Below are 19,742 nucleotides of genomic sequence, written 5' to 3'. Positions count from 1 at the left end.
GCGATTCAGAAGATCGCACTGGTGAAACAAAGGCATTAAAATTATGCCCTTAAAGGGCGTAAACGATTTACGCCCTTAAAGGGCATAACGTTATGCCTTTGGAAGGCATTAAAATTTGCTTGTAATCCTATACCATTTAGCCTTCCCAGGCGAAAACGATTTATGCCCTTGCAAGGGCATAAAAGCGTATTAATGCCCTAAAGGGCGTAATTTTTATGCCTTTGTTTTACCAGTGCGGTTTTGCGGCTCTGTCTCTGTCGCACCCTCACGGAGAACCCCATGAGTGCGACAGAGACAGAGCGACGGCACGACTCTTCTGAACCGCTCGACAGTTCGGAACCGTTCATTTACCGCGCAACTAATGGGAATCAAAACGACATGTCGGGGTGATTCCCCTGGTGGTTCTCGGAGGGCGCCTCTTCCTCTCCGCTTTTCCGCAGCAGCCTGGGGGCGAGCGAGGAGGACAGCAGCGTGCCCAGCGGCCCCGTCACCAGCAGGGCGTACACGCAGCAGTCCAGCACCATCTGCGCCATGGCCTGGCCGCCAGCGTCGCCGCCAGCGTCGTCGTCGGGGAAGCCGCGGAGCAGCGTCCAGCTGCACGTCAACAACTGCGGAGAGCGGCGTAGAGGACGGCGAGGATCATCATCAAGAACATGAGCCCTGTCCCACTTCACACAGTGGGCCTGAAGACCGGTGGAGGTTGACGCGCTTTGAGCTCTAGAGTCGCTAAATGGGACTCGGACCGAACGTGTGACCCCGCCAATGGATTGCTCTACGAGCGAGGAATCCATTGGTTTCAAGTTAGGGGTTCAACTATCAGCCTTGGGGTGGCTTCACGTCCGTGCTAGGACTGCTCGGTGTGACGATATATCGTCGACATATCGTCGATATATCGTACCAATATCGTCCCATATCGTGGTATCGCAGTATTGCCCTGTATCGAGGTATCGTCCCATATCGTGTATCGTTATCGTCTCATGCCGTATATCGCGATATCGTGGACGCACCTGGACGGTCCCCTTGGGCACGCAGGCGATGCAGATGAACAGCCGTTCGGCCCACCGCCTTTTGGACTTGACGCAGCAGAGCACCGACACGACCATGCGCACCTGTGGGTGAGGCGGGGCGTGTCGCTCTGTCTCTCTCGCACTCGCAGGGCGCGCAGGGCGTTCCACTCCGCAGGGGTGCGGAGACAGAGTGACGAAGTCTGCAGGCTGATTTCGGGCGCTGTGCTCGTCGCTCTGTCTCTCTCGCGCCTTTGCGGGACGCCCCATGAGTGCAAGAGAGACCGAGCGATGGTGTGCGTAGTACCGCGACGCCACACAGGAGCACGCCGATGAAACGCAGCTGCCGCCAGCCGCCCAGGCGGGACACGTAGATGTGCGGGCCGACGATGGACATGGCCAGGGGCTGCATGATGAGCCAGCTCAAGGACATCATGGTCCGCAGCGTGTTCTGCGGCACACGGAGATCTTCACTGCAAAGGTCGGACTTCTCGCCACTCCAAGGTTGGGTCCAACCTGAAAGTCTCACCAAAATTTGGCCCGACAAAAATGTCTTACTGCAGAAGGGTCAGAAACTTTTTGACCCTTCTGACCCTTTCCGCTGTAAGACATTTTTTGTCTGACCACAATGTGGCCTGAATTTTTACCTCATTGAACACGGTCGGTCTATCGGCCTTCAGGTCTGGTCAAATTTTGGCAAGACTTTTTGCCTCGCCGTAATTTGTCACCGAGTCTTTTCGTTTAATTTTCCGTGTTACAGCATGACGACGAGGCCCCCACCTTGTTGGCGTCCATGGACAGCGTCTTCCAGCCGTTGGACGCGACGCAGGCCGTGGTGAAGGCCGAGAGGTAGCCGACGGCCGGCATGCCCAGGAAGTAGTGGAACGCGATGACGCTGCACACGTTGACGGCCAGCAGCATCTCCACCCGGTAGAAGGTGGCGTGCACCTGGGAGAGGGGATGCTGAGTGCCTTCTCGGGACGCGCGGCCAAGCAGAGCCAAGCACTTGGCACACTCACGTTGTACTCGTTGGGCACGTAGATGGACATGAAGCCGATGACGGCGCCGATGAGGATGCCGGAGGGCAGCTGGAAGACGGCCATGGCGATGGACGCCCAGGACTCTGCCAAGTCCGCGATGGGTTGGTCGCTCTGTCTCTCTCGCACCCTTGCGGAGAGTCCCATGAGGGCGACAGAGACAGAGCGACGGCTCGGCTGATGCGCATGCCCAGCGACGCACCTGCGTCCATGGCGCACTTGAGGGCCACGCCGAAGATGCAGAAGGCCGCCGCCGAGTCCAGGGCGCTGACGACGAGCAGCAGCGAGCACACCGAGCCGCCCGAACCCAGCTCCTTGCGGCGGAGGTTCAGCGCGGTCCACATCACCACCAAGGGGGACATGGGGGCCGTGAGCGAGCTGACAGAGGAACAGGGAAGTGCAGGATGGGGCGTGCGTACGATGCCGGGGGAATCGAACCCGCGATTTGCAGGTGCGAGTCCAAGGGGGTGACGGGGGCGTCGCCGCAAGGCTTGCCCTGAGGGCGGTGAAGACACCTGGAAGGTAGGCAAGATGTCGCACTTTGCCGCCAGTAGCAAGAGGCAACTTGTGCGCCGTCACCCCCATGAACCAGCCCTGGACCCGCCCCGGTCTGGACTGCGCGTCGGCGAACCCGAGGAGGAAGGCCCAGCGCCAGGAGATGTCCAGGGCCTGCGAGGCGGCCACGGTGACGAAGGCCGTCTCGGCGAACAGCGGCAAGAAGCCCAGCGCCAGCACCATGCCGGACGAGCTCTGCAGCAGCAGCAGCTCCACGTCGATGCCCGCGCGCGCGATGAACACCCCCATGGAGGCGAAGCTGCGTGGGGTGTAGTTGTGGGGGGTCAAGCAGCTGCGTTTCTCGAATTGGCGCCAAAAACAGTCGCGGATCCAGAGGGGGAAGGGCAAACAGTCGAACCCCCTTGGCCCAACTCTAGACGCGTTTTGAGCTCCAGAGTCTCTAAACACGATTCGAACCGAACGTTTGACCCCACCAATGGATTCCTCGTTCGGAGAGCAACTCATTGGTGGGGTCACACGTTCGGTTCGAGTCCCATTTAGCGACTCTGGAGCTCAAAACGCGTCTAAAGTTTTGGCCGCCTCCAGCCCCCCCCCCTCCGGCCGGCTCTGGGTCCGCCACTGGGCCAGAGAAGCGAAGGAGAGCACCGACACGATGAGGGCGGCCGTGTCGCCGCGAAGCAGGGACAGGACCTCCAGCTCCCGGATGTCCAGGTTGCCGGCGACGGCGGGCACCACGAGCATGCCGTACAGCGCGGGCAGTGGCGTGAGCGTGGCCACCGCCGCGCCGACGGCGTGGCCCACCAGCGACATCATGATGACGTAGAAGGGCGCGGACACTGCGCAGGCGGCACTGGTCAGTTTGCTTGCTACTCCAGTGGCGCTCCGTTTCCAATGCCAACATTTGGCCTCTAGGGCCGGATTGCCCTCTGGGGTCTGGGGGCAGAAGGCCAAATTTTGGGTTTCTAAACGGAGTGCCACTGGAGAGGAAAGGAAACGTCTCAATGGGTTTGCACACGGCAAAATCTGTACCTGGTATTCCCAGGGCCCACACTGGAAAAAAGGGGCCTGGAAATGCCAGGAGCTTGCAGTGCAGTGCACTTACGCGGCCCCGCGTCCGGCCCCACCAGGGCCCACAGCACGCCCCACAGCAGCAGCGTGAGGATGAGCACGATGGCGCCGCCCTCCACCTGCTCCCACGACGGCGAGGCCGGCAGCCCGGGGCACGCCGCGGCCACCAGGGCCGGCGACGGCGGGCAGCACGCGCACGGCAGCACCTTGCCCGACCGCTGCCCTGCAACGCGCAGCAACGCGCAGCAACGCGCCCGTCGTGATGGCAGCGTCGCTCCCGCCTCGAGGTAGGAAATGTGTCGCTTTTTGCCCCCGTAGGTCGGCAACTTTTGAGGCATCCCCCCTCCCCTAATGGATCCGCCCCTGCCACGGCCTCGGCCCGCCGGAGCACGCACTGTGCAGTGGAGGCAGCGCGGGCAGCGACGCCAGCACCTCCAACTCCTCGCCCCTGCGCGCGATCTGAAACGACTCCAATCAAAGTGCGAATCGAATCGGTAGGAGCTGGCGCAGTAGACTGATTCCGAGAGTCGTTTTCGTCGCTCTGTCTCTCTCGCACTCCTGAGGCGTGCCGGAAGGGTGCGAAAGGGGCAGAGCGACGCCAACGGCCTTCGGAATCAGAATCCCGCGGCTCCGAGGTCCACTGATGGCGTTGGTACTAACGAGGTTCAGCTGCTCCTGCTCGCGGTCCAGGTCGTCCTGCTCCGCAATGTTGACCTGGTCGGGGATGAAAGTACATTCTCGGAGAGGAAACTTTTTGAGGCACACTGAAAACTTAAGTGTGTACTGAGCACACACATAGGTCACTAAAGGTTGCACTGAGTTCACATAGGCTCTCTCACACTGCATCGGCAACCTGGAGCGCCTGACAGGTAGGCAATCCACGCATCGGTGTCTAGACGGTGGCCTACCCGCCCCTGCGAGGTGAGTTCCTTTTGCAGCAGCCAAAAGCAACCTCTACACGAAGCCGACTCTGTCTCTGGCAAGGTAGGCCACCGTCCACGCCAGGGTGCGTTGCGCGACTGACTGCTGGCCTGTCTGCCAGGCGCTGCAGGCTGACGTCTGATGCGCGCCGCTTGGCCTGATAGTCCCGCCACGCTGATTCGTTGCGACGACGTGCTTGTGCGGTCTCAGCGTTGTAGCATACCAAACAGGCACGGAAAATAGATCCTGAGAGGACAGTGCGAGAAAAGGACTGAAGGTACCTCATCCGTCTGTGCCGGCGTCAGCCCCAGCCAGCCCAGAAGCCAGTCCACGGCCATCCTCCCTGTTTCCGCCATGTCTCGGCTCACTCAAGTGAACCGTCAAGCGCGCACTTTTCTGGGAAGATGTTTAAGTTTCAAAATTTCGTGTGCGCGGCCTGCCGGTGCTGCCAACTGTTTGGCAAGGCCGCGAATACCTCGATGTCGTTGAAGATGAGCCGCTCTCTTGCATCGACTGTCGCTCAGCAGCGAAGAAGTTCTCGCTGACTTTCTGGCGAAAGAAAACAGTTCACTGCTCGGCCTTCTAGGGCGGTGACTCGGGTTGGTATCCCTGATTTTAATTGTCGCAGTCGGAGCAAGCTGGGCCAGCCTGCCTGCGCGCACGCAGCTGCTACTTTGAGCTACTTTGCTGCTGCCACGCCACTGTAGTGTTTGGTTCGGCAAGCGTGGTCATGGACAGGGCAAAGGTCAAGAAGAAGACCACCATCAAGGCGGCCCCGGCACTGGGGCGCGGCCGTGCCTCGGCAGCCAACGTGAGTTTGGCGAACGGGAAGCAAGCGTCGTGCCCGGTCGTTTGTGAAGGAAAACTTGGTAGGGATAAAGGGTGTGCATTTTTTTCCAGCTGCCTGGCCCAGCTCCAGCCAAGCTCGGCCGCCCGACGGACGCCTTCGGCCATCCGGCAAGGCTCAGCAGGTACCACTACTGCCGGACCCAAGAAAACATGAATGTAAAATTATCTGACTGTGTGGCAGCACTGGTAAAACTGAGGTAGCCTTTCGTGGAGCCCACAGCGTGCAAGTGCTCATGCACTCCTTTCCTCCTATCTAAATGCATTGCCGGAGCGTACGAACTGCCTTTGGAGTGTACGTTTCAAGAAAAGGCCTTCAATCTTAGTTCTTTGATCGAATGAAGCGCGGACCTACGCTTTAGTTTTACCAGTGCGGTGGTGGTATCTGAAGCACCGCCTCTGCAGACATCATCCGGTGGCTGACGCCGCCCACCCCGCCGCCGGAGCACCTCCACTTCCTGCCCTGCTGCCCGTGCCGGTCCGGCCTGGAGGAGCGCGCCTGCACCCCGGTGTGGTGCTTCTCGTACCGCTACCTCGACTGGCTGCTCGCCGTGGCCGTGGTCCTCGTGGCCGTGTGGCTGGCCATGCTGCTCACCGTCGGCCCGGACGTGTGAGTCGCATTGCGGCGCGAGCCGTCCAAGACCCTTAGGGGTAAGTTGGGGAGGGAAAGTACAGGGTGAGAAAAGTGCACACCCCTGTGGCCCACTGCAGATCCGCACACCCAGTGACCAGGCCTTTCAGGCTTCCGTGTTAACTTGAAAATGACTAGTCGAGGGATCGAGATACTATCGGTTCCGTGTGTACTTTTCCTACCCTGTACTTTTCTTCCCCAACTTACCCCTTATTTCTGCCCTCCCCTCCGTCTTGATTGAACGCGTGTTGCGAGGGTCGGTGCAGCGTCGGCCCCGGCACCCCGCTGTTCGCCGTGGGCTCGGTGGTGCTGGTGGCGTACGCCGTGGGCTGGGCCATGTACTACCACCTCAACCTGCCGCCCACCCTGGGGATGCTGTCCGTGGCCCTCGTCTACCGGAACGTGCCCATCTGCTGGGACGCCACAGACCACCTCGACCACAGCGTCATTGCCGCCGTCAAGTCAGTCGCGTCGCACTGGCACACTGGCACTAGCAGTTTCCTCTGTTTGCGCTGACGCGGCGTGCGGCGCAGGTCCCTGTTCTTCACCATCAACATCGTCAAGGCCGGGCTGTACTTCGACGGCGCCGTGTTCCGCAACTACGGGCTGACCATCGTGCTGACGGCCGTGCTGCCGTGCGTGCTGGAGTCCCTGTACGTCAGCATGCTGGTGCTGCAGCTCTTCGACGTCCCGCAACTGTGGGCCCTCACCCTCGGGTAGGCAGTGCCTAATCACTCGCCAGGTAAAACAACAAAGGCGTAAAACCTATACCCTAAAAGGGCGTAAACGATTTACGCCTCGGTTTATGCCCTAGAGAGGGTGACTCGACTCATGCGGCGAACAATGGAACTCGTAGCGCGGAGTATTGACACGGACTGGACGCGTGGGGCATCCGCACTAAATACCGCGCAGGGTGCATATCAGAAAGGGTTGCCAACATCGGCTTGAGGAATCTGATGTTGGCAACCCTTTCAAAGTGGGAATTTTTGCTTGCACATGTGGCAATGCTGCTTTCAGTGCAGGGAAAGAATGTCGCGTCCGTATTGTGTGGTGGCGGGCAGAAGGGAGAATGGCATAGAAACTGACACGGACAACTCGCTCATAGAAGGATTGTGTTATTAGCGGCAACACCTGCTTGCTCCTGACAGGAGCATGAGAGGTTCGAGGATCCAGCCCCGCTCAAGCGCGGCGCTGCGGATGCGGGATTTTTCTCAGGAGGGGTGTGTAGCGAATTTGGCCTACTTACAGGGGCTCTATAGAGCAAGCAGGTGTTGCTAGATAGACCGCCCGCAAGGTGGGCAACAAGCCAACAAGCTCTTCTCTGCCTCTGAAAGTAGGCAAAGTTCGCCACACCCCTTCTTCAAAACTCCTGGATCCGCACCTGAGCGTGTCTCGAACCCCTCCTGGCCTAGCTTCCTGTGGGGCGGCGTGTCCCCCGTGCTGCTGTCGCTGTGCCTGGTGTCGCTGGCCAACCAGGGCTACGGCACCAAGACGGGCATCCTGTCCATCCTGCTGGCGTCCGGCACCCTGGACAACATCGTCATCATCGTCATCTTCGACATGCTGCGGGAGTCCATGGCGCTGTCAGGTTCGACACCGCAACTCGAATCGCCAACACAGTGCTTACTCACCATCAGTCTGAGTTGGCTAGAGACACCTCGACGGATACAGAGTGGCTCAGAAGTTAAAGGTTAAAACTTCTACCCCCGAGCGAAGCAACATTTTCCTCTCTTTCCTAATCCAGCTTCACTCAAAGTGGTATCTGCTACCATCGGTCTTTGTTTTGTGGCGATGGCTCAGTGAGAGCTCACCGCTCCAAAAAGGGCCCTGGGTTCGCGAAGTTCACGGGAAGAGCCCTGCATTCAAATCTCCGGAGTGAGAATCTTTACGTCTCCATTGTTTTCGCACCCCGAAACGTGCCAAATGGGTGGTCTACCTTCACGGCGTGAAGACGCTGGCCCACCTTGCCCCTGCCTTGCCCCTGCCTTCACCGCATGGGAAGCCGCCGTCTCCACAGCGGTGCGCTAGACGGGCCGGTGGCCGACCGTGGCACACGGCCCCTCTAACCCCCTCGGCTCGACAGCCAGGCAGCGAGGCGGCGTTGGTGTTCGGGCGGATCGCGATGAAGGTCATCATGAGCGTCTCGTCGGGCTGCTTGCTGGGGCTCGTCATCGCCTGCCTGCCGAATAGGTACAGCGTAAGTGTCGCGGGTTCGAACACTCGCGCTGCCAGTTTGTGGCTTTGCCTCACCTTGGGGAGGCCAGGGGACCAAGTCCGAAAAACGTCTAATCATGTTATTTTGACACCAAAATAGACCGAATCTTGACAAAAATGTCTTATTTCGATGTTGACTGGGCAGAAGCACGCGCTGCTGGCGCGCTTCGCGCTCCTCATCATGTCGTCCACGTGCATCCACCTGGCCTGCAGCCTGTACAAGCTGGACACCGCCGCCTACCTGTGCACCGTGACCACGGCCTGCTTCATGGTCAACTGCTGGCGCGCCATGGAGTGGCACGAGGACGCGGTGAGTTTCCACGGAACGAGGTGTATCGCCAATACGGGTTCGAAGGCATCTGTTAATGATCCCCCCGAGCTTAGACACGCCCCAAGTAAGCTCTGGTGGGTACCAACGTACCAACGAATAGAATTGAAGCGAAACAAGAACAAGAAACAAGCGATACAATTGGTTGCCTCTTCTGATAAATCAAAGGGGACGCGTTTTGAGCTCCAGAGTCACTAAACAGGACTCGTACAGAACGTGTGACCCCACCAATGGATTCCTCGTTCGGAGAGCAACGCATTGGTGGGGTCACACGCTCGGTTCGAGGCCCACTTAGCGACTCTGGAGCTCAAAACGCGTCTAGAGTTTGGCCGCCTCCACCGGTCTACTAGCCCACTGTGCTACGCCGCGCTCCTGCCTCCAGACTCCGCTACGAGAGGCGTTCGAGATGCTGTGGCACTTCTGCCACCCCATCATGACGGTCATGATCGGCATCTCGTGCGACTTCTCCTCCATGAAGACAGACACCGTGTGGAAAGTCCTCGTCATCTACTTCACGGGCCTGGCGGTGCGGCGCACTTCCAAACACTCTCCACCCCAGTCAGTTCGATGTTCAAAGTTGCAATTACTGCCACACTTACATTGCTCAGGTGCGGTTTCCAGTGACGTACATCGCCACTGCATTCAGCAGGAAGCCTCCGAAGCAGCGTTTGTTCATGGCGGTGTCCTACTGGTCGAAGGGGCTCCTCCAAGTCAGTGGTTTACCGCCTTAAAAACACCCCTCACCACACTGGTGAGGTAAAACGAAGGCATAAAATCCATACCCGAACGGGGCGGGGCGTAAACGATTTACGCCCCTGAAGTGGCGTCAATCAGTTTACGCCCTTGGAAGGAAAGGGGCGTGAATTAGTATAGGACTCGTAGGCAAAATTTTAATACCCTTCCAGACACGTTTATGCCTTTGTTTTAGCCAGTGCAGCCAACATCAGTTCTCAAAAATGCCCTCTTCGCCTGCAGACCGCGCTGGGCGGGCTGGTGCTGGAGGCCATCACGGAGGACTCGGACCTGAGGGAGGTGATCGCGACGAGCGTGGCTCTGGTGGTGATCGTGGGCACCTACGTGGTCGCCCTGTCGTCCAAGTACCTGGGCCCGCTGCTGCTCCCCAGGGCCGAGTGAAGGTTCAGGGGCGACGATTACCTTTTGTTAGCTGCTGTTGCCGTCAAAATCTTGCGCGGCGAATAACTGTGGCAATTGAAACGAGGGGCTTCTGCTTGCGGGCCGCGACACTGCAACACGGCCGCGCGTGACGTTGCCGGATCTTGACATGACAGGGGGGGAGGGAACCAAGTCGCACCCATTGCCCACTGACATGGGCGGCTTCAGCGACTTGCCTGGGCTGAGCAATAAAGACGTATCCCATGTTGGCAGACATGGATTCTATTTTGCATTCAATTTTATTCTCGCATTTCAGCCTGCAAAGCAAACCTATGACACTTACGCAATCGTGAATGCTCACCCAAACAGATGCAGAATTTGCCTTGTCTCAAGTTTTGCAAAATTCCTTCCTACTATGAAGAAACTTCCACCAAGAAATTTGCTTACTTCGTAGTACAAGCGGTCATTAGAATTCTTTTTTATAGTGTGGGGCCAGAGGGGCCCTGGAAGTCTCTCGTTGGCGTGGAGTCTCGGACTTTCGCACAGTCTCAGAATGCATCTTGCGATGCATGGGGATGCACCCTCCCCAATGCATCCTCCAACCCTCAAGGCCGCCCTCAAGGCCGCCCTCAAGGCCGCCCTCAAGGCCGCCCTCAAGGCCGCCCTCAAGGCCGCCCTCAAGGCCGCCCTCAAGGCCGCCCTCAAGGCCGCCCTCAAGGCCGCCCCCAAGGCCGCCCTCAAGGCCGCCCTCAAGGCCGCCCTCAAGGCCGCCCCCAAGGCCGCCCTCAAGGCCGCCCTCAAGGCCGCCCTCAAGGCCGCCCTCAAGGCCGCCCCAAGGCCGCCCTCAAGGCCGCCCTCAAGGCTGCCCTCAAGGCCGCCCCCAAGGCCGCCCTCAAGGCCGCCCTCAAGGCCGCCCCCAAGGCCGCCCTCAAGGCCGCCCTCAAGGCCGCCCCCAAGGCCGCCCCCAAGGCCGCCCTCAAGGCCGCCCTCAAGGCCGCCCCCAAGGCCGCCCTCAAGGTTGCCACAGGGCGCGCTGAAGGCCGAGTAGAAAGGCGGCGAACGCTGCCGCCGCCGTGAAGGCCCTGGCGGTGGAGGCCGTGTTGCAGCCATCGCCGTCGCACAGCTCGCAGGACTCGGTCTCCCCCAAGGTGGCCGCCAGCGCCTCGCACGGATCCTGGCCCAGGATGCGGCCGGGCGCGCAGCCGCGGTCCGTGATCACCTCCCCGTCCACTGCAACACACGCTGAGCCTTTCACGCCATCTCGCGCGCGTGCAGGACAGGAGACTCCGAGCACTGCTCCGGTCGGTCTGTCTCTCTCGTACTCATGGGGGCATTCCCGTGAGAGTGCGACAGAGACAGCGACGGAATCGGTCTGCAGTGTGCCAAGTGTGCGATAGTGCAGGACTCACCCTCCATGTCCACTTTGTGGCAGGCCGCGTCGGGGTCCTGGTCGTCGAAGCCGCGCTGGCCGTACCCGCCTTGTTGGTTGCCCTGCAGGCCGCCCTGCTGGCCGCCTTGCTCGCCGCCCCTCGGGCCGAGGAGTCCGCCGCCGTGGCCGCCGTGGCCGCCGTGCTGCTGGCCCTGCCCCGACGACGACTCGGGGTACGCGCCCGCCGCCGCCAAGCTAGCCCGCGTCGAGACCTTCACCGCGGCCCACACGTCCCCGCCTCCCGGGGCGCGCTGCCCGAGGTGCGACAGCAGCCCACTCACCTGCAGGCACCGCGACGAGGAGGCCGTGAAGGCTTGCGGTAACTGCTAATCAACGAACGTGACAAAACTCACATTATAACCGGTGAGAATGTGAATTTTATCACGTTCGTTGAGAGTGCGCGCCACCTCGCGGCCACTGCAGTGAACTTTCGACCCAGCAGTCTTTTTCTAGCGAAAAAAGACATCACTTGAGCAGGCGCCGGACATATAGTGATGGGCAACCCATCGCACACACTGATACACGCATATGACGTCACATTCTTGAAAAATGGTGCGAAGGTAGGCCACCGTCCTCACACCAGTGTGCCCCAGGACGGGTTGGTGGCCTACGTGGCAGGGGCTCGACTCGTCTGTGCGGCCCCTGACAAGGACGCCAAGACGAGGCCGCCGCAGTGTCTTCAGGGAATTCCCAGGCTAGCCCACCAAGGACTATCCAGAGACAGGGAGGGGCACGATTCCTCAAAAGTTGACCACTTACGGAGGCAAAGTGCGACTTTTTGCCAACCTTTCCCACTCCACGCCTGCAACCCACCGAAACTCTACTCTAGCTTACCGCCTCCATTGCCTGCCGAACGCTCTGGGCCACTTTGCAGTCCACCATGCGCAGCCCCTCGTTCTGGTCGTCGTACTGGTTGTTATTGTTGTTGTAATAATTGTTGTTGTTGTTGTCACCGGCGTCACTGTCCTGGCCCTCGGCCTGCTCCTCCGCGGTCTGTATGGGGTCGGCGCAGCGGCTGTCCGCCTTCGAGTTGCACACGTAGCAGCGCAGTCCTTCGGCTGTACCAGAGAGATAGAGACAGTTTCATGTGTTACTGATCCGGTTTTCGGTTTCCAGCTCCAGCCTGCTCCGGCAAGGGTTAGGTGCGGCATTTAAAATTTTCCGCACAGGTCACCAGCAGGGGCACTCCGCTACCCTTGAACGTCCAACGTTCCTACAGGCAGATTCCGAACAGCCCTTGCGTCGCTGTCTCTCTCGCACTCAGGGCGCGACCCCTAGGGGTGCGAGAGAGGCAGAGCGACGTTGCGACTCACTGGCGGCGACGAGGACGACGAGCAGGACGAGGAGGAGCAGGCAGGCCGCTGAGGCTGACGCCGCCGCGGCTCCGCCTTTCAGCGCTTTCGGCCCCATCCTCGGCGTACTGCAGTGTAGCTGCAGTGGTGCAGGGGTTGTCGTGGCCGGTCTAAAGCCGTGTAGCAAAATCAAGTCAATTACTTGGAGCAAACATAACGTACTTGGGTGCGCCAAGTGCATTTACCTTGCTCCAATGTAGGTGTAGTAATGTTCTTTGGGGGTGGCACTGCCGCTCTGCCCTCACTGAAAATAGAACGGTCATACTTTTGACCGCTTAAACGGTCTTACTGAAATGTACGACCGAAAAAGGGTCATACTTCGATGTATGACCGAAAAACGGTCATACTTCGATGTCTGACCGAAAAACGGTCATACTTCGATGTATGACCGAAAAACGGTCATACTTTATAGTGTATCACGGGTAAAGGCTGATATATCCCCTCGCTGATGTCTGACCTTTTTTTGGTCATACATTTAAGTATGACCGTTTTTCGGTCATACATTTGTGTATGACCGTTTTTCGGTCATACATTTGTGTATGACCGTTTTTTCGGTCTTACTTTTTGTATCACCGAAAATCGGTCAGATGTCTCACCCTCTGAATTTCAGTGCTAGGAGGTCCCCCTCTACTCTGCCCTGCCCGTGCAGGTGCGGTGTAACGGTGTACGTGCCGCACTGGCCGGAGGCCGAAGGGGCTCTTTAGCCGGGGCGGGGAGTGCCAGGCCAGGCTGTCACTCGTCGAGTGATTCCGCCGCCCCCTCGCCCTGTCTCCCTCGCACCCTCACGATACACTGCATGAGAGCGAGAGAGAGCGCGCGACAGCGTGGGCCACACGCTAAGGGTGCCAACAGTGTGGTGGATGCCCAGCCGCAATCATTAAGTTTTCATCCACCCGGTCTCGCGGTCTGCCCCGCCGAAACTACCCCCACCCCCTTCTTCCTGCCAGTGCGGCGTGGAGGCGCCCGCACGCCAACGCACGCGACCTGCCAATCGAGTCGACCAGCAGGGAAGGCCGAGGCCGATGGCGGGACAGAACGCCTTGCATTATTAGCGAATGCCAACCGAACGTTTTAGTGACTTTAGGTGCGTTTTGGACCATTAAGGACACTCCGCCTACAATGGCAAATTTGGGACAGGGCCCCATTTAAAAAAGTCTTGTACCGCCTATGCATTAAGTACAGGAGCTGTGACAAAAATTTCATTTATTTGTGATGAATGTGTCAAAATTTTAGCGTGACCAAAATGCCCACCACAATTTTGTCAAAAAGCAACGACAGATTTTCACAGTGCAGACGCCCACAACCAGTACTGCCGTGAGCCGTGTCTTGAGTGTTTCACTGGAGCCGAAAGTAAAAGCAATAAACATTATCAAAACAATTCGATTTCCTTGCTCCTTAACTACAAAGTGCATGGCAAGTAAGAACACACAGCTCGTCTCAGGTTCTCCAATGTTCTTCGCCTACCCAAGAGGCTCAACATTTCTTCACAAAACAAATGGCTTTACAGGTGCAAAATGGTTCTTTTATATAGCGTTTGGTTTGGTTATTGACAGACTCAAGCAGTTTAACTTTTTTCCTTTTCTTTTAATGGACCATTTACAATACATATTTGTAACAGAGTTATCTTCCATCTTTTCCATACAATACATTACACTTGTAGCTACAGCAAGTCAATTAATGGCACAAGTAAGAAAAAGATTCTTTAAAATATTAAAATTGTAATATACAATTCTGATATTTTATCAGAAAAGTTTGATGCAACCTAGTTCATTTGACTCTCTGTGGAATAGCATATAAATGAATGAACAAATAGATTTGTTTTTTAAAAGTTATGAATGTAATAAAATATAGAATACAAATTATAAAATAGAGTTATCACATAACACACACACAACACTTGATGCACTCACTGATCACAAGAAATGAACATATGAACACCTAAGCTGGAATCTTTGGTAACTTAGCTCTGCTAAAATGTGGAAGAGAAGAAAATTGTTATTTTTATCCCCTCCCTTATCATAGGTTTATTTTTGGTTCAAATGATGGTAATGTGCCACTACAGGCAACCTAATGGTTGCTGCTGGGGCTTATCTTTTAAAAGTTTAAAATGAGAATAAGATTTATCAGTTGAACATTTTACCAGCTAATTTTTCTCGATCCTCGACATTTTTTTGACGCACCATATCTTCCAAAAGAGCCAATTCTTGAGAAACTGATTTCTCTAATTTCGGGTTGAGTTTTACTAACTTTTCAAAATCTGATCTGGCTTCTGAAGGATTCCATGCTCCCATGTGGGCTTTGGCCCTTCGAAATAAAGCTTTCTCGTTGTCTGAAACATAAAAATTAAAAAACATGTTTTAATAAAATGGAACACTGTAAATTTTGAGCATGTGAAATTGTAATACACAACATTCGATTAACAACAGCATTTTTCCTTAAACAATGCCCCCTCAGGTGGCGACAGAGACATGGCAGATTCAATGCCGCCACTAAAACAGCAAAAGTAATGTCAGACCGGCCAGGGGCCAAGCATTCCTCCACAAGAATCTAATTTCTGATTCCACCAAGTCTCTGTCCCCCACATTATAATAATAATTGTAAAAGTGGGAGTAAATTACCTGGATGTACACTTAAAACTGTGGAGCAATGTTCTATGACAGTATAGAAGTCACCTTGCTTTAGCTTACACTGACTTAAGTTTAAGAGCAGAGGCATCTTTAACTCTTGAAGTTCCAACCACTCAGTATCACGAGGCTTTTCTCTAGGGGGAAAAGCGCATACATAGAAATTTACTAAAACCATGTAAATTTACGAGGCTCACAACAAATTTAAAAAAATAAATAACCAGGTAAGAAGACTTACTTCAACATGAGCTGCTCAATAAACCCTAAGGCTATTGAGTAGCTCTCACAAGCTGCATCATACTTTTGTTCTTTATAATGCTTGTTTCCTTCTTCTCGCAATTTGGGTACCTGATCTAATTTTTCATTTTCTGACATCTGCCAAGATTCTTTTTTATATTCATCAGGTGCTTCCACTTTTAATAGCTCTGAAAGTAGCAGACAGAAATAAAAAACATTGTTTAAAATTGAATTAAGAGATTAAATTTTTATAGGGATAAGACTAGATACCTATGATGAACTCAAGGTCGCATGGATCCTTAATTAATTTGTTTAGGTCATCATATCCAAGACCTTCGTTCTGCAATGTTACTCCACAACAGTGGTGTTTCTTCTCTTTTGCTGGTTTCTCCATATCTCTCAGAGTCTTGGCAACAAAGGGATAAGGAAGCACAAGCTGAAATAGAAAAACAAGGCCCATGAATTGAACAGAAGGGGTTGAGGGACTTACGTTAAACAAGGCACATTATGAGTACACTAGACCACTCACACTTTTGTCAACGGTGAACGAAGCGACTTCATTAAGGCTCATGAGTTGAACAATTGTTTCCCATACTTCAAGTTTGAATTTCTTTCCAAGAACTAGTTCCATGGGCTTTCCCATCTTCCTACTATCATCAATAACAGTTCCAGCATCATCTGTAAGCTTGGTGATAAAGTGGAAGGCAACCTGAACAACAACAAGAAAATTACAGCTGACCCAAGAATCGTAGAAGTAACAGGTCTAGTGACAAACTACGGACTTACTTTGCATCCAGGTTTGAATTCCACTTGTTTTTTCCCAGCGTATAAAACCTTCTTTTGAATAGGGGTCTCAGACATGTTAAAGCAGTGTGGTTCGCAGTGACACGGGGAACCGCAAGTGGCAGCTGGCTGCAGCTGGCAGACAAAATTGTAGAGATCACCACTAACCTATAACTGAGCTTCAGATGGGATAAATGTGAAAACTGGTGACAGCTCTCAAAGTTTTTCTAATTCCTTATAGAAATTATCCAATGAATTTCAGGCTCTTTATCACGAACATTCTTCAGTAAAACAGCAGAAAGAAACTGGGACAGGACACACAAATAAACAAATCGCAACTGAAAACGCAACGCGCAATTTCTCATACCGAGGTAGGTGTTATATGGAAGGAGTGGGGAGGGGAAGGCATTGGTTTCTACGTCACATCCCGTCGGCTTGGCACCGTGGCGCGCCTTGGCGCCGTTTCACGGATCTGGTATGTCTTGGTTCCATTTCCAGCTTTCCAGCCCGATCGGCGGTTTCCCTTTTCATTCTCGCTGTTTGAGCGCATTCAACCCTTCCATCGCTGTCCCCCCTCCCACTCCCCGCGAGTGGCCACTGCATTTGTAGCCTCGGTTCTGGAGTCCCATAGTGGGTAGCCCGCCTGCAGTACACTGATGTGCGAATGGTGGCCTACCTTGGCTGGCTGGGAATGATCCTGCCTTTCGTTCGCCGATCCGACCGGCCACTTCAGTGACACGCTACCCACATGTTTGAAACGCAGTGCACTTTGTAGCACCAATGTGTGTCAAGGGCGAACACCCCTGGGTATTGTCAACTGTCGTGTGGCCGTAAGTGTTTTGACTGCTTCCTCCAGACCATAAAATGCTGATTTTGTGAGGACTTATTTTGCACTGACAAAAGTGTAGAGAAAACTGAAGAATCCTCCTGTATTCCCCTTCATGATATAATCATTGTGCTACGTGTTTTATTAGTTGCCATGTTTGTTTTGTGAGTTAAGCCATACTTTCCTGCGTGGTTAAAGATTGTAAAAGGTGGTCTCTCAAGAAGCTCAGAAATGCACAGGGAATGGTATAGCTACAAGCAAAAAATTCAGTGATTGAAATAGAAAATAATAGGGCAAGGATTTTTTTTGTGTAAGAAAATAGGGGTATTGAAATCTCAGCATAGACAAGAAACAAGAGTGAAAGGAGGAAGAATGAAAGATCAAAGAGCATAGTTTTGTAGCATAGCGGAAGTACAGATTTCATTTAATGACACTAAAACACAGTACACAACACCACCAATAATTTACCTACACTTCTAAAATGAAACTAAATAATAGGTGAAGGGAAGCAAAAACAGGAAGTTGCTAAGGATGTTAATTAAAGTATGTAGAGGAATTGGTAAACTATTCAGTATAAAACAGAATTAATACAGAACAGTGGGTACTGAATTATGGTGCTATTCTAAATTATAAAGAAGTGAACTTTGCTCATAAATGTCCTTGAGAATGTATAGCAAAAGAGAAAGCTACTGAAGGTGAAGGGACACGGGTAACGTCTCACATGACCTTACATTGATGAAGTGTCGGGAGGGGGATAGTTATTGAGGGCAAGATCTTTCCAGTATCAAAGAAACAAAGAATTGAAAGGAAATTTCTTTTTCCTTGGAGATAGAAGTTAATGTCTTGTAGATCTGGAGTTTTCTTGTTAAAGACCCATTAACAATGTAGCTATGAGAAAGGTCAAAGAGTTCATATACTAGCAATTGGCTGAAAACTCAGGTATTGAAAAGATAATGTGTGATTCGTTGTTGAAAACCCAATCGAAACAAAAACCAAAAGAATGAAAGAGAGAGATAACTCAAATTAAATGAAAATTGCACATAGAATGGAAACAGTCATTGATTCAAATAAAGGTAAGAGATGCGAGACAAAGGGTAAGAATATATGCCGTAATGAAAACACTGACATAGTAGCCCAAAAGAAGACAAATGATATCTGATTAACACAGAGTACAATAGCAACAATTTGATATGTTTCAAGCAGTGAATCAATTTGTTTCAAGATAAGTTTTGTTGTTGTTGTTTTGTTCAAATAAATTAAATTGGAAAAATATTTTTTACTTTCTCATGTCAAACTTCCAGATCTCTATATGAGGTCCTTAATTATGATATTATGTGATATTAAAAATGACAAAAGCCTCTTTTCCTTTGAGGAGAATCCTGCTCATTCATTTTGTTTGGACCCATGTCAATCATCATAAAAAGCTTCCTGAACAGCTGATAAAGTATGAAAGGTATAGTGCCTTAAGAAGTTCTGAGCCATTGAAAAATAATATCAAGAGAGGGGGGAAAAAAGGATTCATTGTGTCTACATAAATGTTAGGTCACATAAGAGACAATGCCATGAAATGCAAGTGATTTGAAGCAATCACTGGCCAAGCCAAAAATACTGCAAATATGATTGCACATTTGATAAAAATTCAAATCATGGCAATGATAATTTGAAGTACGACTGGTATTCCAGAGAAAAGTATGCATGAGAGTTTGTAGGCACCAAAGTCATGTCACCAAATAATGAAATTAATCTCCCAACCGTTGAATGTATTAGATATTAGAGGTATTGCTAACGTCCAAGATTGTCATCACAGTAGACTCTCATGGTTTTCTTGTACAAAACTAAGCAAAGGCAGCTAAGTCTAAGGACAATTAAATTAACTTTCTTTTACATCTAATCTACTGTTTTTGTTGGCACATTAATCTGTCAAAAAGGTCTTTTCTAAATTCTATTTTCCCTTTCATCTAGCCAAGTCAAGTCAGTTTAAAGAAATAAAAGATCTTAACACCGTAATTATGTAGTTCGGGAGTATTAATGAACATTGATATGGAGGCATCTACAAATTTCACATAGTTGGTCCACACAAACCAAATGAGTTTATGCACCAAAATGCATCACGGCTTCAGCATGTGTTGCAGTACTGAAAGTTCACGGTGAAGAAGTTCAAGACGTCGCATGACACTTGTTGAAATAGCGCAACAGCATTGCCAATACAAAACAATTGGCAATACAAGCATTAATGGAGGTACCTATGATCTCAATTACAATATGATTCATTATAGATAATTCATCCTTATGAAACATTAGAGAGCAGGACAGAAGAGGAAGTATGAAGCAGAAAGAACAGGATATACTATAGGTCACTAAAAGGCAAGCAAAATATTGAAGAAGAAATAAATCAATGCAAAGAAAGAATAGTTCAAGAAATGAAGAAGGGCTTTCTCTCTTCAGCATCAAGTACCATTAAGGTAGTAGACCAGATAAAAGGAAAACTTTTCCATGTCTTGTTCTGCTTTTTTTTATTCTCATAAAACACAGAGAACAGCATGCCCCTGGCATGCATGGTTCAAAGAGTTTCACTCAAAGATCAACATTATTCACACAGTAAATTTCTGGGCTGCATATTATATACCTATGTTCATTATGCCTATTGCTTATTTGTAGTACATGCAGAACCACTAGCCTCAATATGAGGCCTATGATTACATGAAATCATTCAGTTGGATTTAACTTCAAAGATATTTTGTTTCGTGAAATGTTGGTCAATGAATGAAATATAATATTTCCATTTAATACTGAACTGCAAAATCGTCCTAATA

The 19,742-nt window shown here is 52.5% G+C and overlaps 4 protein-coding genes across 4 annotated transcripts; 1 reads left to right on the top strand and 3 right to left on the bottom strand.

Moving 5' to 3' along the window:
- Positions 1–368: 368 nt before the first annotated feature.
- LOC117645878 (sodium/hydrogen exchanger 9B2-like) lies at positions 369–3,370 on the bottom strand. The gene is made up of 8 exons (XM_034386420.1): positions 3,207–3,370; positions 2,673–2,855; positions 2,244–2,419; positions 2,024–2,127; positions 1,785–1,952; positions 1,312–1,455; positions 1,008–1,109; positions 369–608 (listed from the first exon to the last, which is right to left on the bottom strand). Exons 1-8 carry the CDS (start codon positions 3,368–3,370, stop codon positions 369–371), a joined length of 1,281 nt encoding a protein of 426 aa, XP_034242311.1.
- Positions 3,371–5,276: 1,906 nt separating this feature from the next.
- On the top strand, positions 5,277–10,022 carry LOC117645869 (sodium/hydrogen exchanger 9B2-like). The gene is made up of 10 exons (XM_034386406.1): positions 5,277–5,517; positions 5,798–6,002; positions 6,290–6,484; positions 6,557–6,739; positions 7,436–7,611; positions 8,111–8,220; positions 8,383–8,547; positions 8,948–9,091; positions 9,174–9,275; positions 9,541–10,022. Exons 1-10 carry the CDS (start codon positions 5,277–5,279, stop codon positions 9,697–9,699), a joined length of 1,680 nt encoding a protein of 559 aa, XP_034242297.1. The 3' UTR covers positions 9,700–10,022.
- LOC117645863 lies at positions 9,978–13,320 on the bottom strand. The gene is made up of 6 exons (XM_034386398.1): positions 13,056–13,320; positions 12,645–12,733; positions 12,421–12,569; positions 11,942–12,165; positions 11,320–11,388; positions 9,978–9,995 (listed from the first exon to the last, which is right to left on the bottom strand). The coding sequence occupies exons 3-6, from the start codon at positions 12,515–12,517 to the stop codon at positions 9,978–9,980; spliced, it is 408 nt and encodes a 135-aa protein (XP_034242289.1). The 5' UTR covers positions 12,518–12,569; positions 12,645–12,733; positions 13,056–13,320.
- A 702-nt stretch (positions 13,321–14,022) lies between these two features.
- On the bottom strand, positions 14,023–19,742 carry LOC117639005 (AH receptor-interacting protein). Its single transcript, XM_034374301.1, has 6 exons — positions 16,107–19,742; positions 15,850–16,029; positions 15,591–15,756; positions 15,322–15,508; positions 15,078–15,220; positions 14,023–14,788 (listed from the first exon to the last, which is right to left on the bottom strand). Exons 1-6 carry the CDS (start codon positions 16,179–16,181, stop codon positions 14,583–14,585), a joined length of 957 nt encoding a protein of 318 aa, XP_034230192.1. The 5' UTR covers positions 16,182–19,742; the 3' UTR covers positions 14,023–14,582.

The sequence above is a fragment of the Thrips palmi genome, unplaced genomic scaffold (genome assembly GCF_012932325.1).
Source record: "Thrips palmi isolate BJ-2018 unplaced genomic scaffold, TpBJ-2018v1 HiC_scaffold_10, whole genome shotgun sequence".
In the NCBI taxonomy this organism is placed as follows: domain Eukaryota; kingdom Metazoa; phylum Arthropoda; class Insecta; order Thysanoptera; family Thripidae; genus Thrips; species Thrips palmi.
The sequence above is the reverse complement of the archived record's forward strand: the minus strand, read 5'-3'. Positions and strand labels throughout refer to the sequence as shown.